At 40.5% G+C, this 18744-nt stretch overlaps 3 protein-coding genes across 3 annotated transcripts; 1 reads left to right on the top strand and 2 right to left on the bottom strand.

Annotated features, from left to right (window-relative positions):
- Positions 1-486, bottom strand: RB195_000925 (uncharacterized protein; the record flags this gene model as incomplete). The annotated part of the gene is made up of 1 exon (XM_064197485.1): positions 1-486. The coding sequence occupies one exon, from the start codon at positions 484-486 to the stop codon at positions 1-3; it is 486 nt and encodes a 161-aa protein (XP_064053366.1).
- A 200-nt stretch (positions 487-686) lies between these two features.
- On the bottom strand, positions 687-3011 carry RB195_000924 (uncharacterized protein; the record flags this gene model as incomplete). The annotated part of the gene is made up of 2 exons (XM_064197484.1): positions 687-851; positions 2883-3011. The coding sequence occupies 2 exons, from the start codon at positions 3009-3011 to the stop codon at positions 687-689; spliced, it is 294 nt and encodes a 97-aa protein (XP_064053365.1).
- A 258-nt stretch (positions 3012-3269) lies between these two features.
- On the top strand, positions 3270-17680 carry RB195_000923 (uncharacterized protein; the record flags this gene model as incomplete). Its single annotated transcript, XM_064197483.1, has 23 exons — positions 3270-3421; positions 3508-3582; positions 5263-5334; positions 5396-5467; positions 5590-5736; positions 6208-6351; positions 6412-6510; positions 6565-6681; positions 7101-7166; positions 7480-7626; positions 7706-7831; positions 10499-10600; positions 11443-11609; positions 13715-13833; positions 14059-14146; positions 14426-14559; positions 14637-14724; positions 14957-15087; positions 15142-15211; positions 15270-15370; positions 17158-17244; positions 17339-17523; positions 17596-17680. 23 exons carry the CDS (start codon positions 3270-3272, stop codon positions 17678-17680), a joined length of 2574 nt encoding a protein of 857 aa, XP_064053364.1.
- Positions 17681-18744: the final 1064 nt, after the last annotated feature.

The following is an 18744-nucleotide window of genomic DNA, read 5'->3' as shown; positions in this document are numbered from 1 at the left end:
TTACCGATGTACGTGTTCATGAATCAATTTGCAATGAAACTCGCGACTTATCTCTCTCTCCCAACGTTCCGGCCCCTTCACGTCTGTACACTCGCTCGATCGGTACACAGTCATGTCTGCGTCTTTGTCGTGACCGTGTGACCGCAGGTAGTCGTGCTTCATGAACTTGCAACATTTCACGTTCACTCCGAAACGCTGTTGGTGTTTCTGCGCATCGTAGTTGTAGTTTTCGGCTGAGTTATTCACATTCGTTCGCATTCCTAGTTTTATCGGAATCCTTTGAATCCCTCTGGAGCACCCAACTGCTTCGAAATCCATCGTACTATGCTGTGGTGTAGTAAAAATTTGCGATTTGCGTGTTCGTCTGTTCCTAACCTTCGTACGGGGGGCCATTTGAGGCAGAGGGTCGCCACGATGGCGCCATACGCCTTTTGTGAGGTCCGTTAATGGGATCGCTAACAACGTCTCTTTCTTCAACGAACTCATTTCACTAGCACATTTCCGGCTTCTTGTAAACACCGCTTTCTTATCTTAGGCTCTGTCTTTCATATCTATTAAGTCCTTTGTCAACGAATCTTCTGAGAAACTTCGTCTACGACTCTTTTTTGATCCAGATTTCATGGAGAATCCCTTTGACAGATCGAAAGGGAATTTACGAATACCGTGCATTTCATTCTTTATTCTTTCTATGGAAATAAGCAATGACACTCAACTACATCCACATATAACATGCTTATGTTCGTCCAGTCCATAAAATCATTGAAATTTATTTCTATGGCTGAAAACTTTCTACGTAAGGTTTGTAGCATCGTCACGCATTTTTGGTGCTCCCCAGACTTCCTACGCGACGTCTAAAAACATTTAATCTAGAACATCTAAAAGATCTTTAAAAAAAGTTGAATAAATCTCAATCTCATTGTCGGACAAGCGTGAGATTCTAGTTTGCGATCTCGTCCAAAAAATTTCCTTCTCTCGACCACGTATTTTCATTTTTCTGACGTTTTTATTCTACGTAACGGCACTAAATTTATGCGCAACTATTTCCTAAGCGACGACTTTTGTTGTCTAAAATTTCTATAATTCGAATTTTTGCTTTTCTTTACTCCTTCTCTTACTGATTTATTATTTATTTTCAACATTTAGGTTTTAATAAATATAGTGAAAAGGGCAATATGAGGAAGAACGTGAACGCTTGAAAAGTGTACGCTAGAAAGATCATCCCGCGTGCATTCCAAGACTTTAAGCGGATTTGTGGAATTGATAAGCGGTGTGAAATGGGCTTCACATGATGTAAAGTGAATTCATCACTGTTTTAACTGTTTTTTTGGCAGCTATGTAAAGTAGAGCGAACTTTTAGGGGTTTTCTAAATATTAATTGTTGGCTGCTAAAACAGTTTAAGAACACTTTACATAAATTTGGCTGTTTTGATTCCATTGGATACGAAAAATCTGCATGAAGAATAATTGAACTGTCGCAGCGTAATTCTTCTGTTTTTTTCAAAATTGAAAATTTTAGCAAGCAGATCCTCCACAGTTCGTCTTTGAAACGAAAACATCTCGAAGAAAAAGTGACGTGCGTTTCGTGGATGCGCTGGTGTTCGTCGCAATCCTTTGAGCGCTTCTGCGTGCGTGTCAATACTCTTCTATCCCACCTGTACTTTATGACTTTCCTGTGCACTTTCGTGAGAGGTTGGAATTTCTTTCCTGATTCCCTAGCATTTCAAGGAAAAATCAAAAAAGCCTAAAAAAATAAATTTTCCCCCTAAAACTTCTTCCACATAAACTTGGATTACTCGAAATCTGAATTAGGTGGAAGAGGTGGAAGTTCGGTTAACACAATTTAAGTTTTATGCATAACGCTAATTTGTATTTCTTTTCCTTGAAAATATCACACTCAAAACAAATTCGGAGATTTATATAATCAGTGTCGTCTTCATTTTCAAAAATGCTCAAAATTGTGATTAAAATTCGAGTAGATCGTTCGTGGAATATACAAATATCTAATGCATGCCTTCATCCTCGTTTGAAATAAATCCCCCTTCTTTTCGTTCCTCATAGTTTTGTTAAACTGTTAAGGACTCACCTTATTGTTTTTTATAGTTATTTTCCCTCCTAAATGATGAGTTCTGCTTAGAATCTTTTTAAAAAAATTATCAGAGAGTTATTGATTAGTGCTCCCCTAAGAAAACATCCTCTTTATTCAAGCATGAGATGGGAAGCTAAGAATTTTCAAATTAAATAGGGCATAATTTTAATGAGGGTGGAAGGAGGAGCACTAAAATTCTCCTATTTTCTACAATTTGTTATGTTCACTCATAAGGATAAATAATGCAGTTTGAGTGGTTATGTGTGTGGTTTGAGAAACAGTTTTGTCCTTACGCATATTTTTTGTCATAAACTCAATTATTATTATTACACGTGTAGTTTTTTTAGCAGATAATCAGAAAACTCTTGCTAATAATGTAGCTGTTTCGGTTAAAAAAAAACTGAAAAAGAAGACTACTTAAAAATAAAGCTACACGAAAAGAAAATGAAAGATTTGACGGGAACGAATGAAGAGGAATGTGAGTAGTTTTGGACATTTTCTTAGCGTTCTCGGTGAAAAAAGTTCTCTCGAGGTCAAAGACGAGTTTCATTTACGTTTGAATTCAAAATTGGCACCTTGAATTCGAAGATACAAGAAATCCTGCAGGAAATTCGCAAAAATCCTGATGCAGGCAATATGAATCTGGATATGACAATATTTACCTTCGAATTCAGAATTATGGATTTGAAAATTCCAACGAGAAGACTCAAAATCAAATGTTCATCGCATATCGTTTATAAGGGGCCCGTAAAACTTCTAGATATTTAACTATTAGATATTTTGAAGGCTGACTCACCAGGACCAACCAAGAGGTGAAGTGGGCTGTGTGGTTTGTCATTGTTCCTGCTCCCTGGCACATGTGTTTGTGCTCGAACACATGAGAAGTTTGCGCGGGAACTTGTCCTAGCGCTTTCTCTGATTTCATTGATAAGACGAGGTCGGTTTATTTACGGGCGAAAAAAATTCTCAATCACTTATCACTAAATCTGTATGGTGCTTATTCAAAATAATCCTTTCATGTCGAATTCTTTGCTATTTTACTAACCGATCTTCGTATGTTAACTCTCCCGCCTTTATTCTGTATTTGATAAAATTTTCTTATTTCTGGATCTGTCTCGTAGATCAAAACATCCTTATAGCACCTTATACCTGTTTCTTCCTTATAGCACCCCGTAATGCGGAAATGTGGCTGATCTATGTGATATTCGTTAGCGTTTTCCCATCCGTACTTGTTTGCCCATCGATGTGTCTGTGTAGCGATGATGGTAGAGCGGATTGTTCTAACAGAGGACTCACAGAGGTGCCAACGGATTTCCCTCCGTCCATAACAGTTCTGTAAGTGCTCGTTAGCAAGTACTTTTTTTTTGATTCTCCTTTTCTGACTAAGCGTAAGCACTCGGGTGATTGTGATTCTTTTCCAGTGATTTGCGCGGAAATGCTCTCGAAGTGCTCGGTCGGTCAAGTTTTGCAGGTCTCGAAGAAAGCATCATCCACATGTGAGCAAATAGTTGACTTTTTCGTAGAAATATGTACGTACGTACGTTGCAACGACATGTTGAGAGATGTCACTATCGGGTGAGGTCTGACGAACACTCGATTTCTATACCTTGTACTAGAAGCTTATCTGAACTAATCTATGTATGTATATAGCTTTAAAAGAAAAAAAAAACGCGCGCGACTCAACGAATGCAACATCTGCGAGAATTTTGATTTTACATTCGCTTTGGTAGTGAACAAATCTTGTGACGTACTTCACAAGCACCATCATGAAAATCCGAAACCCTCCAGAAACATGCTGTTGCTTAAATTCGACTTTCAACAAGTTGCAATCTCTATGCCAAGATTCAAGGAAAGTCGAACTTTTGCACTCCAGAAACAAAGCCGAAAGTCTTTACCATAACGAGCGCCAAATTGCTCAACTCACCCGACGGAACAACTCATTGAAACAAGGAACGGTGAATTTCATCAATCGGATATGTGTAAGGAGTTATTTCGTTGGGCAAACTGATCAGTGAACATTTCTTACAGTCCTTTCCGACATCGTGCATTATCATAATTACCTTCAAAATTAAAGATAGCATACCACGAATTTGACGTGGTTAGGGAATCCGAGGGAAAAGCTAGAGATAAGGTTCTAAATCAGAGGTGGTTCCGCTCATCTCTGCCTATAAAAAAGGGCGTGGAAACCGCTTTATTTCCTACGAGGTACGTTAGAACGCTCCTCTATGTACACGTTCTGGTCCCCTCAGCAGCTTGTTCATTGGTTTTATTTGGATAGGCTGGTGAGTGGACATCACTGATCTTCGACCGCCCACTCTTGAATGCGACCCAAGGGTGACGCGATGCAACTGAAGTCATCGTAAAAAAACCGGCCTCTTCCACTCCGTTGTTTTCGACGATCAGGGAGGGATGAACCCGGCGACCCCAGATCTCGCAATCTACCTGCTCATCTCTGGCTTTTCCCGCAGATTCCCTCACCACGTCAGATTCGTTGAATACCGTCTCTAAAGTGTCTGGCGTACCAATGCACTCGGGCTACGCCAACGCGTTTTACTGCAATTCGTAATCGTTGAGTTTTTTTGAACGCGTTTTGGCCTATACAATGACTTTTGAGTTCCAGCCGATGTGTCAAGTCAGTATTCTTATCTTGTAGACAAGTCCGGTATCAATTTATCTACCCCGGTGAAATAAAATGTTTGGTTGGCACCAGAGCGGTTTCGAATCATCGATCTTGCTGCCAGCGGACTGATCTCTTGCGGACTGCGCTACACCCGCCCACCTTCAAAATGAAACATTTCAATTTTTCTAAAACAAAAAATAATATAAATAACAAATACAAACAATAATATACAAATGACAGCAAAATAAAAGGGTTTTCGATTTTCTAGAGTCCATCACTACTTAAATCTCTTACCATAGAAAAAAAACACTCCATCAGATGGGATGCGGGGTGGTGGCGAATGTTGAACAACGTCCATTCAGTCTAGAGTCGAACATGATGCTTGTTCTTTCAAAGCTGAAGTGATTGAGTGAAACTTTGTAGGGGTGAATGGAATTGGTAAGATGAACAAATGAGTGAATGAACACCGTGTAATATGTTTTTATTTGCTAAAGTGAAAAAAGCAAAAAAAAAACTTAATTTTTAGGTAGTAAAAATGACTATTTACTCATTCCAGAGATCTATCGAGGAATAATTTGCGAAGTATAGATAGTAATGCGTTCCGAAATTTGAAACGACTGAGAACTTTGTAAGCCTTTATGCCTTCGGATAAGACTTTCAATAGATGAAGCAAACTGTGATGTTCTCAGGAACCTCCGACGAAATCACCTACGTTCAATACCAAAAGCTCTGGATGAATTGCAGTTAATCAAACTTGACCTGTGAGGGACTTTTTTATGCGTTTATTTTTTCGAATTCCTATTCACTGATTTTTGATGGGAACCCAAAATCGAAGTTAAGCTCATTGTAGCACTAAAAATTTATTGAATGGTTCCATTTTTAGTCGTTTGAATCTGATCTCAACTGTATCTTCGTCTGATGTCTCATCGATGTCGCGCGTGAGAAGCGTTGATCTCTCGAGAAATTTCATAAAGGAATGGCCAAAAACAAAACAACTTCACGGAAATATTACTTCAGTCATTGAAAGGCTGTAAGTTTACAGGGATCAGAGCGATTTCCGCACTTTCACCGCTCATTTTCTAATGAATGGACCAATCCATTATTTAAATTTTTGATAGCTTTTTGTTAAGCAGATTATTACATGCGTATATGATCTATTAAAGATAAATTCCTTTTCTGTTCTGAAGAAATGTTTTTTTTTGCAAATCATTTAATTTTTTAAAATATTTTATGGTCGCATTTTTTATGTTTTTTATACTATTTTATTTTATTTTTATTTTATTATTTTTTATGTTAGTTATTTCTATTTTACTTATATTTTATTTTTTATATTATTTATTTTTTTAGTATTAAAGAAAGTCAAAATTAGCTTGACGACTCCTTTAATTACTTGCAATTTTTTGGTAAGCTGACGTATAAAAGGAACTTTTTCTGGGAGTAGTGGTTGATTGTGGTTATTGGAGGTATATGCAGTCCAGAATGTATGGCAAAACTTTTTCAGCGATCTAGCCTCCAATCTGTTGTCCTCTCTTCATAGCGGTGTATTCTCTTCGATGTCGTCATTGCAATGGATTCGATTGTCCAAAAACAAGATCAAATCTATTGAGAGTCATGCGTTTCGTGAAATGGATGCACTCTCATCGATGTAGGTGATTGAGGAGGCGATGAGAGCAAAAATCTGCTCCTATACACATAGCATTTTTAGCGATTTGTCCAAGAATCTCATCCGATCCGTTTCATCCTTAGCTTTTCACAACCTACGATCACTTGTGAATTTATCGCTGGCCAAAAATGAGATCTCTAGGTAGGTTGATTGCTCGAAAAATGGACGAACACCCAATTTGTCACTGATTTTCAGGCTTGACGATGGCGTCTTCTTCGGTTGTGATTCTTTAGCGCTGCTTAACGTGTCTCGCAATCATATACGAGCTATTTCGGATGAATGGCTGTTCGGTCTCACTGGTTTGCATCAGCTGTAAGTTTCCTCTCCATTCTCGGAGCAGATTTCCTTATTGGGGCATACTATGGGTCTTTTAAAAAAAGAAAAAGAAAAACTAAGTATGCTCGTACTCAATGCAGTCCCGCCGGGAAGGAATTTGTGAGGTAAGCTGAAAAACGAGCTTAAAAACCCTGAAGATGGCAAATTTATTTATCGTTCGTTTCGACATCTTATTGGATGTCCTTAATAATCGTTCACTTTAATCAATGTTGACCACTCAATTTTGATATAACTTTGACTATTATGATTTTTTATTTGCTATGACTTCAATATTTCAAATTTTAAAGTTCTTGCAGCGTTTTTAATGCGTTGCTACTTCCGCACAATTCTCTTCTATTCTGCAATATGCACTATACATTATGTTCTGGCCCCGGTAATAATACTTCTTTTTCCAGAGATCTCTCCCATAACTACATTTCATCATTCGATGCCAACGCCTGGAAACAGTGTCCGGATCTCAGGTTGGTCTGCGGTCTACTGTCTCGTTCCCTTTGTGTTCAAAAGATGTGTACCGACAGTTACTCCCTATGAAAATTTTCTGGAAATTTTCTTCTTTTCTTTCTCTCTCTTCTCTCTCTCTTAAGCTTCCATTCACTCTACTGGGACAGTACTGTATTCTCACTTGTAATAATACCCTTATAAAAGTATGATTAATAATAAGTGGTACAATAATAATAATAATAATAATAATAATAATAATAATAATAATAATAATAATAATAATAATAAGTAATAAATAAATAATAATAACAATAATAGAACGTTCAACTTCAGATGGCTGTCGCTGCATAACAATCAACTACAATTTTTACCCTCCGGTGCATTTCGACTGCTCACTCGACTGGAATACCTCGGTCTTTCCGGTAATTCTATCGAGTCTCTCCATAAAACAGCGATGACGGGATTAGACCAACTTAATGAGTAGGTTTCCTATAGTTTTTAGTGACTACCTTGTTGAAATTCTTTTCTATTGTCAACGAATAAATAGAAGACGTTCTAGGTTGGACTTGTCGTCAAACTCGCTTGCTATTTGCCTGGAGGACAACGCGATGCTCTACAATAGTTCAATGCCGTTCCTGAAATCGCTCAAGTTCCGAAATAATCAACTACGAGTAATACCGAGCAGGTTAGATGGATTTTATTTCCTATCACTAACGTAATACAGAGTGCTTTAGAATTTTTTTGGGAATACACTTTTGGAAATCAATCTTAGGGAATCAGGTCTTTTTTATAGTTTTATTTAGCTAAGATCACTGTATTTATTGGGTTCGGTTTATGTCTTTTCTCATGTCTTATGGGGGAGTTCTGCAAGTTATTTTGTACAAATTTCCCACTTTTATAGAGCTCATACATAAGAATGTCGCTCGTAAGTCAAGTCCAACTGAGGCTCAGACAAACGGAAAAGTGAGCATATATCACGCAGGGGAAGATCGTTCTTTGCGATCGCGTGGTTGAACAAGTTCGACAGCAAGTATAGACATACGAGTGTTTGTTGGAGACCATTATCAAAATCATCGGTCGTGACCACGTGTAGATGAAGTAGTTGGGCGTTTGCTTAGAGCCAAAGATATCTCCAGCAACCGTGATGAAACGACATATTTGTGGAACCTTTCTCGGCAGAAGAACTGCACTCTACCAATGTAGACATATAGGATCTCTGAGCCACAAAACAGAAAGTCTGAGAGTGATATGAGCACTCCAAAACGATCTCCTTCGGCAAAGTCCACCCCTCCTCCTAGTGCAACATCACCTCTATTATCTTGACTCAAGTTGTTCGTCGATTTCCTCGAGCGGGCGCCAGTAATACTTCCATTTATCTCGATCGCGTCCCAGCGTCGCCAAAAGTTTTCTGCTCTTGCGTGGGACACGAAAAGCATGAAATTTGCCTCTGAAAGATCTTGTGTAGAAGTCGGCGGTCTTGATGTGCTGCGAAGAAGTTGCCGGCGATTTTCCTGCGGTGCGCTTAACATAGCGTGGAACCCAGTCGCCAACGGTTGTCGTTACAACCGTTGCATCAAGTGCCCGGATCACCCCACTTTGCTTCTTTCATATTTGATATTTGATCGCTGACGTAGGATAGAACTTTCGTTCTCGAGTTGGCCGTCAGCATTTTCGTTGACATTGTACTCCTCTCTTCACGTCGATGATGAAGCTCTTGTAGAATGGCGAAATTCCGGTCGCTGAGCTGCCCTACAACTCTCAAGGTGCCTTTTGTGCTGAGTACGGACGCATTGGTCGTCCAGGGCTTCTATGGAGCGCTTTCGTCTCAAATAATTCGACGAGCTTCTTTAAGTCGATAAAGGTGAGAAGTAGCTTCATATTGTACTCTCGCGACACCTCAACGATTTCCGAAACAGTGTAGATGTGGCCAATTGCGCTGAATCCTTTCCGAAACATTGCGTGCTCGCAAGGCTCTTCTTCGTTGAGCACATTCTCAATCCTGTGAAAGATCACTCCTAAGCTTATAGTTGACAGATGGTAAGCATATTTGCCGATATTCGCCTATTTCATTCGGAGCTCTCTTCAACCGACTAAGACCCAGAACCTCTAAAATACACCCATATTTCCTCAGATGGTGAGGAACCAAGTGAAGACGGATGATGAGACCAATTCAATCATTTAAAAAAATTTTGCACGATTTCTCACCGATATGATAGCATGTCGTACTTTGGACGGCAGAACTTCTGAAATGACGTGTCCATCTTCAGATGGTTTGGAGGCAAGTGGACTTGGATGTCGAAGAGATCAGAGTAGAAGTCGTAGATGATTTTCCTCATTCCCCTTCCCGATGCAGTGATTATTCCATTTAGATTCCAGAGAGCAGTCGCTTTCGTCTTACTATTGGCGACGTCTCGAAGGACATGGAGAACCTTCCCACCTCTGCACCTTTAGCCTACGTGTCTGCTCTTCCCTCTTTAAGGTCCTCTCTTCTCACCGCTCTGCATAGCCTTGCAGGCTCGGACATAACCTCCTGGTTACGGCTCGTGCAGCTATACACAAAAATATTAGCTCAAAAGTTTCTGAGAAAACATGCATCTTTTTTGCGGTTTTCAAACTTCCATCTTTCCTTGTCTACTCGCAAAGATATCCCAAGGGCCTATCGTATTCCTGATCAATTGTGTATCTTTTCAGAACTCGGCTAGCGTAGCGAAATGACCCCAGTTAGTAGTACTTCTGGAAATTTAGTCTCTGAACTTTGCTCAATCTTCTCTGGAAGAGATGGTACCCTCGACCGGATGTCCAGCGTAGGGAAGATGGCTTGTGGAATTGCGAGTTCCTATGGGCGGTCTTTGTCGTCATGATAAAGTCGGGAAGCTCCTTTCCCTGTAGTCCTTCTCCAATTTAAGCTGTGGGTCCCAATGTAAAGTTCCTCATGGAGAATCGTGGGGTTGAAATAATCAACAATGACATCGTAGAGGGTATATCTTAACGAACCAAGCGTTGCTCTGGAGCCAGGAGACATTCCTATGACTGTGTACAGTGTGTGGGTTCAAATCTCATGGGCTCAGGGGCAGACACAAGGTTGCTTTTAATCTGCGGTTAGCCCCCCCCCCCCAATCCACCTTCTGGGGATCCCGCACGTAGCATCGCTACTAACCGGCTGTGATCCCTTTGGTGAGGGAGATCCGTCGCTAGAGGAACATTTGCGAACACATGTAGTATTTTTAAGAGATAGTATTGTTTTTTAAATCAAATATCTCTTTGAATACAGGATTCCTACTACAACATCTAATCGGTATTAATGCATTTAAGCCAGCGTTTTGGCTTTGGATCCTTTATCAAAATCTTTCAGAGCATTTGAACGTTTCCCTGCTTTGGAGCATCTTGACCTCACTGACAACCCGATTACTACGATGCACCCTGGAGCATTCACTCCTCTTCAGCTACGTGAATTGTGGGTTTATTTTGAACGTTTCATGGGTGCGCTGTTTATGAAACAAGAATAAGGTAAACGTTGTGCTTGCATCTCGAAATATTCATTCGATGAACAATAAAAAATCTTATCCTTGAAATGTAGGTACTCCGGAAAGGGAGTGCTTTTGGGGAAGCTAATCAAGAAGCAAATATTTTTAGGAAGCATGATACAAGTACACTTTTTGAGAAATTGACTTAATATCAGAAACGATTCGGTTATTGAGCAGCTGATTTATTTTTGAAACGTTCTTCTAATTTGTGATTAACATTACTTCAATGAAAACGTAGACAATTTTTTTCTGCTTTTCACTAATTATTTTCTCAAAAAGATGTCAGTAGGTTATTTCTTCTTCACTTTCCGAACAACTACTCTCAACTTTCGAGAAAATTTTATGAGAAGATATCTATAACGATTACATCTAAAATAAATGACGAAAATAATAGTAAAAGTTTAGTGAATTTCCATTTTTTTAAACGCTCTTTCTCCATATCTTTTCATGAATGAAACAATAAATTTTTTAAAAGAGCGCTCGTAGAATGAAAATAAAAGGTTTCCAAAGAATACGTACTACGTTCTAAATAAGAATAAGAATAGAATAAATAAGAATATAATAAGAGGTTTCTAAAGAATACGTACTTGACGTTTCGAACTGAAAATAGCATCACTGCTAGAAAAGCTGCATTCATCAGCCGTAAGAAATCTATAATGAGTTAGAAAAACACATTTTAAATTAAACTTTAGTTTAATTGTAAGAAAAGTATTTAAAATTGAAGATTTATTTTTCGCTTTTGTGATTTGTATCTAAGGGTGGGATTTTTCAGGTACCTAGATACATCATCGCTGTTATGTGACTGTCATCTCGCTTGGTTCCCCGCATGGTTCGTGTCCTCAAAGTTACCGCGTCGTACAGTGCACACACGTTGCGCTCATCCGCTACCGCTTAGTGGAATTGACGTATTTGCCATTGATGCCAACAACCTAACGTGTGGTTAGCATCATCGCATTTTTTAAATTAATTTAAAGGAAATTACTTCTTTTTTCAAAGTATTAGCGATTTTACTCAACAATGAGAGGTGCACGGAGAAAAACACTCTACAAAACTCCAAGAAAGCGGTTAAAGGAAAAGACCTCAATTTTGAGAATAAAATAAGAGTTAGCAGAAGACTGTGTTCACAGTGATGAAAGGATAAAGTTTAGAAGTTTTTGGCGTTGATCAATCCGCTTGCGAAGCGCCCCACGTTCACTTCAATTCAGAATCGTTCGAGGTTTACGAACGTGCAACTGGCCTATACAATGACTTGCGGTGGCTAGCCGATGTGTCAAGTCAGTGTTTGGTGAGCACTAGGGCGGATTCGAACCTCCGATCGATCGTGCAGGAAGCGGAACCTCTAACCGCTGCACTTCACCCGCCCACGTTCACAACCACCCACAAAATCTAGCAGAAACACTAAAAATGCATTTCTTTACGCGAAGTTCGCTAAGATCTGGTGCATAAAGAGTACACAGAAATGAATTTCCTGGGATGCCATCAGTTGCATGGTGTGGGGTCAGTGTTTGACAAAAGTGTTTGTTGTTTGACTTTCATGAGGTTACAACGCGTATCATGGTTCAGTTAGACCCATTCTGAACAATAAATACTATCAATATTTCAGTATTTCATAAGTTGTAGTCGCAGGCCAAATACGCTAACTAATGTCAGTGCATTGCATCAGTGACGGTGGATGGAGAAACGTTCGTAGTGTAATCGGTAAGAGCTTCGTTTGTGACTGTATGATCGGTGGTTCGAAACCGCCCTAGTGCCAACAAAGCATTTCATCCCTCCGATGTTGTCGATAAATTGGAAATTAAATAAAAAAATAACACAGTAATTTTACATATTGGCTCGCCCCGCAAGGCATTATAAGACTGCACACGCGTTCGTTAACCACAAACGATTCTGAGTTGAAGGGAACGCATTGGTGCATCCCTATAGGGATTGACCAATGCTGTGCACCGCTAGGTGGGGAAAGTGCGCTGCACACATCTTTTTTTTTATTGGACTGTGCATTTCTACTTCACTTTGGTGACGTATGTATGTTGAATTTTGCGTTTGGTCACTCATCTGATTCGTTTTCCATTCGAATGAATAAAGGATCTTACAGGTAATAGTTTAACTTTTTTTGAATATCAGTTACTTATTCAATTATTGTGAGTTTTGAACGATAATCCTTACCAAACAGCTTTTCTGCTTGATATACTGTTGTTAAAGGCAGCATACCACGAATGTGAGGTGGTGCGGATTTCAGATGGAGTATCCTAATTCCGGGGCGGGTGTGGTGTAGCGGTTCGAGGTTCCGCTGCCTGCACGATCGATCAGAGGTTCGAATCCGCCCTAGTGCTCACCAAGCCCTTCATCCCTCCGGGGTCGATAAATTGGTACCAGACTTGTCTGGGAGGATAAAAACACTGACTTGACACATCGGCTAGCCCCCCCCGCAAGTCATTGTATAGGCCAGATACACGTTCGTAAACCTCAAACGATTCTGAATTAAAGTGAACGTGGGGGCGCATCCCAAGCGGATTGATTAACGCCAGAAACTTTATCCTTTATCCTTTTATCCTAATTCGCAGTCGTAGATTATGAGGACGGGTGTGGTTCCGCTCATCTCTCCCTGCATCACTGCAAACAGCCGCCTCCAGAATGTTGTTTTGTACGTTGCCATCTATTGCAACGCTCCAACCCCGGCGCCGCCTCCGCCCTGCGATTCGTCGGAAATAAATAAAGACTGCCCCGATAGGCAGTAAAGGACGCTACGCGTGCAAAGGTGGCGCGCTGCAATAGAAGGCATTGTACAAAACAACATTCAAGGGCCGGCTGCTTGCAGTGATTCAGGGAGAGATGAGCGGAACCACCCCGGTCTCCATAATCTACGACCCCGTATGCGGATACTCCACCTGAAGTCCGTACCACCCCAGATTCGTGGTATGCTGCCTTTAAATACCGTAGGTGCCAAATTTGAACTTTTCAACTTTGTACTATTTCTTGAATATTTGAAGACAACGCAGCCGAGGTATGTTTTCTTCTGTACGAACTACAATTGCTATCTCTTCCAGTGGATGATTCCCCTCGTGCACGCATTATCGAACATCCTGCGACAAGTGTTACAACGTTGGTAGGCGAACAAGCACGATTCACATGTTCAGGATATGGACATGCTCCTTTGCAAGTCGAGGTAAGAGTTTGATTCATGAAGTTCCTCTTGTATCCAAAAAATGTGGCGTAAGAGATACTGGAAAGTCTAATTTTGGCAACGAACATCTTTGTATGGAATTTATCACTAGTTCTCTCTTTCTTTCATGTAAACTGGCTACTGGATCGCTTTAGTAGGGACTAAGACCCATTCCTTTCCTTAATCCTTCACGTAAATCTTTGAGAATATCCAAATTTTATGCTTCAGTGGCGTGTCATCGAAAACGGTCGACCGCGGACGTTGGTTCCGGATGCTACTACGCTTATGAGTGTAAACAGTAGTTCAATTGTTAACGGTAAGTTTTCACATGAAGATTTCCATAAAATGTCCATGAAACTTCACGTTCAATTTTTGAAAAACAGTTCTCGTAAGAGAATCTTTCGCTTCTTTTAAGAATAAAACGACTTCACAATTCACCGTGGTGAAAACCACTTCAGTTTGTACTGGTGAAAAATTAAGTTGGAGAATTCTGCTCAGATAGAACATATTTCTCCTCTTTTTTGTCTTACAATCGAGGGATCTAAAGAAAGAGAGAAAGAATAAATTAAATAAACTCGTTGACGGGTGTTTCTAGGTACCATAAACGGTCAAGAGTTGGTTAACGCTGAACTGCTTCTGCTTGACGTGTCTTCATCAGATGGAGCAGAATATCAATGTGTGGTACGAAATCGTTTCGCCGCAGAGCACAGTATTCGATCAGTGTTGAAGGTGCACTCTCCGAATTTTGCATTCTTAATTTCCAACATCCCAGAATTTCTTTAAAGGCACAAGATCTTTTTCTTAAGATTTTCCAAGTCCCTGTTTTCTCTAATGAACCAGACGACATGTCGTTGCTTGTGGGCCAGAATGCGAAGATTATGTGTGCTGCTACAGGTTAGCTCATTTTTCAATAAGTACGACCTGTTTTTTTCCAATGAATGACGTCATCACCGATGGCGCTGAAAGTGTTCAACCGGGCCAGCGCGACGCGCCGACCGCAACGCATCTCCTCCCCTTGTTTGGCAAACGCTTCCTCTGCTCGCTTCCCAATTCCAACCTATAGCGTCCACCCAGTTCGTCCTTGCAGATTTTGCTGTCAGCATTACCGTAACTACGTACTCTGTAGGAATTCCACCACCAGTGATTAAATGGTCGAAAGATGGAGGCGCAGCTTTCCCAGCAGCGTTACAACATCGTCTCTTTGTTCGCCCAAATGATGATCATCTTTACGTGGTTAACGTAACCACTGAGGATCAGGTACAGTATATTTCTGGAGTAACGATGTTCCCTTTAATGTGCTTGTTATTTCAGGGTGTTTACACCTGTCATGCGGTAAATGAGGCTGGTTCAATTCAGGCCAGCGCCACATTACGAATATTCGGTTAGTTATCAAGAAGGAAGTCTTTTTAATAGTTTGTTAAAATTTCTTTTGATTTCAGAGAACTCTTTCAATGTAACATTGAAAGATACGGTGATCTGCGTTAATGAAACGCTTTTGCTGGATTGCTATGCCGACCTCTCTCATCCTTCGCAAAGAATGGTTTGTTTTGAGTTACTCTCGTATGCCACGCAAATATAAAAAGAACACTGTCTCTAGTTTTCAATTGGTTTCCTTGAGCTGTAGTCAAGATTGGTATTGATCGTCTTTACTGAACAACGACTAACGTTTCGGTGTTATCGCCTTCGTCAGGGCCTGGAGAAATCAAAGCCATCAGTGATTTATCCTCTCAAGCGCCTCATCACCCTACAGAAAGCATCCAAACGCTAAGCAAACTCAAACAGCAACACATTGGCTAGTGCTTACCTCATTAGCTAGACTTGGTAACGCAGCAGACCACCACGTACCACAACTACGAGTCACAAGGGTTTTATATAGGGACCTTGAAACTACGTTTCAACATGCCAAAATTCAAAGACAGTCGAACATGTGCAATATCTTTCTCTAGTATTTTTATCTTTCCTGGATTCTGATAAGTGTTTTACTCCCAAATTTTTCATTGAAATATAGAGCTGAGCTACAGAAATGTAATTCTAGTTTGACGAAGGAAGCGGTTGGGGTGTAAGCCGAGCTCAGCTCAGCTCTTAGGATTCCGACTTTAATAGCTTGAGCTTAAGGATCCTCCCATTTTGGTCTTTCCTTAATGTATATACTGAAATGAGAAAGCAGGGTTTACAAAATATCTGACCACAAGTCGCAAAAAAGTGAAACGTGCATGGTCTGGGCCGCCTAGACGTTGTGCACCTTCGGGGACACGCCTGCCCCTTCGATTTCAATTTAGATTTGATTTCAGGTTAGCAAAAACGTGAGTAGTCTATGAAATATTGGGGAAATTGGAATAAATTCGGGAAGTAATTGGGATTTTTAAGCGTTTCAAAAGAATTATTTTCTCATAATGAACATTCCCAATTATTTTCCGAACAATCCAATAACTTGCGGGAGCTGGACTGCACTTAGCCAGTGTTTTTATCTTCACCGACAAGTCTATTACCAAGTCTATTACGCCTCAGAGGTAAAACATTTCATTGGCTCAAAGGTGATCTCAAACCATCGATCGTACAGTCGCAACCAGACCTCGTAAATGTTGAACTCTCCTCAACTAGCACCGTAAAATACTATGGAGACAAATTCTCGTCGGATGGACCCCGATTGCTAGATCAACAGTGAAAATACTAAAAAAAACTAACGAATCGATCGTTGCTAAAGGTCGGAGATGCCGTGGCTAGTATCATTTATTATCATAGGCTGTTTCGTCCATTTCTGTAGATTACGAAAAGAAAATCTCAATTTTCTTCTGGAGCAATTTTTTACGTTTTTGTTGCTTCTCATAACCGCGCTGAAGCACCGTATTGTACGTGTTACCCCGTTCCTCCGTTGAAATGTTGTCTCGCAGGGTTAGTTGCACGCTCTGTGTTGGTCTCGCACATTTAAAAGCATCACCCCACGAATCTGAGGTGGTGCAGATTTCAGGTGGAGTATTCTTATAAGGGATAGTAGATTATGGAGAGGAGGGTGATTCCGTCCATTTCTTCCTAACTGCCGTAAAAAACGGCCCTGAAGATGCGGCGCCGCACAAGGCTGGCGCGCTCCAGTCGAACTTCTTGTAGAAAATAGCGCGCCGGAACGTCCGAAGCGGTATCTTCCGGGCCGTTTTTTACGGCAATTAGGAAGAAATGGACGGAATCAACCCCCTCTCCATAATCTACTATCCCGTGTACGAATACTCCATCTGAAATCCGTACCACCTCAGATTCGTTATGTGATGCCTTTAACCTAGTTGTGAAATTGAAAACGAATGCATTGGTCTGGCCCTAAGCACCGATATTTAGGAATGGACACTCAATGGCGAACCTCTTTTTGTGGACGGAGATCGAGTCTCACTAAAAGCACATGGTCAAATTCTTGCTATCAGAAAGGTTCTTAGAATTTTCAGAATTTAGAATTTAGAATGTTTTCAGAAAGGTGTTTTCTTGGCGTTGTGTGAACTTAACACCACCGATTGAATCACAGGTTCAACTAAGCGATTTCGGAGAGTACGCTTGCGAACTGTGGGCTGGCAATGATCAATTGGCCCGACAAGTTGCCGTAGTGACAGTAGTAGGCCGGGATGGGGTGAAGATGGAGCCGAAAACTCAACGGAGGTTTACTTTCCAACCGTCAGCTGTGCTGCTCACAATCATCCTGTCCATCGTTTTGTGAGTTCTATCAGAAGAAAACGAAAATGCACGTTAACAATAGCTTTAATCACTTATTTCCCCTATTTTCAGGTTGTTCACAGGAATTTCTTGTTGTGTTGCATTCGGACGTATTTGGAGCAGTAGAAAAGTTAGGGATCGACCACAACCAGTGTGAATCCAGCGCATACGAAGAAACGACTCGGAGATCACTGCAAGGAGAACATTGGAGTTCGAGGTGTGACCTGAACTCTTGGATCTGGACGTCTACCTGGATTGCGGACACCTTCTCGTCATTGCCTTCCATCAGAGGGGGAGGTGGAAACTATTGGTTTGCGTGTTCGATCAACTCAACGAGTTCTCAATCGATAGATTTTAGGATCCTTTAGTTTTTTGTCCTTTCTTTTTGTTATATAAACGGCTAACCAGACTCTTTTGTATTATTTGTGTTAATGTCAACTTTGTACATATTTTATTGTTTACAATTTGCAAAATTAATAAACTGGTATTTATTAAAATGGTCTTGTACCGAGCTCAATGTTCTGGAACTTGCAAATCTAGCAAAAGTCAAAATTGCAGTAAGAAGATCTCTTGCAGTGTAGCTGAATCTTGATCTTGTCGATTCCAGCTGAAATCTTGAGAAAAAATTGCAAAGCAATGAATTTCAAGACGTGAGTGACATCCGATTAAATTATGTTTGGTGTGAACATTTGTTCGGAGGAAGACTTCAACCCAGAAAATCAGTCACAAGCTGATTTTCGTTACCTCACTTATCAAATCGAAGCAAGAAATGATTTCAATATGAATTTTTCTGACAGGTCTAACAATTTTCTTCAAAGGAGTGATGTAACAGAGCCATTAAGAGGTTCGCTGCATGATCAATGGAACTGAACCGTTCAAACTTCTAATCCCTCTGGGGCCCAGACTCAATTGGTACCAGACTTGTCTGGAAGGATAAAAACACTGATTTCGGCTCGCCACCTCGTTGTAAGGCGGCAGACGCGTTCGTAAGCCTGAAGCGATTCTGATTTGAAGTCGAACGTATAGGTGACTTCCCAGAAGGGATTGATTGACCAGAGACGTTATCCTTTATCGTTTATACTTTCCAACAGAGGCCTCCACAAGTCTTGCTCTCATTACTGGATAGTTGTGGCAGAGTGTGCAAAATTCCATGAAATCGTTGCGCGATGGTGAGATAAGTTCAGAGCCGTGTCTACAAATATTACGGTTCATTGAACGGCT

This window comes from Necator americanus, chromosome IV, assembly GCF_031761385.1.
Source record: "Necator americanus strain Aroian chromosome IV, whole genome shotgun sequence".
Taxonomy (NCBI): domain Eukaryota; kingdom Metazoa; phylum Nematoda; class Chromadorea; order Rhabditida; family Ancylostomatidae; genus Necator; species Necator americanus.
This window is presented reverse-complemented; position numbering and strand designations above follow the sequence as displayed.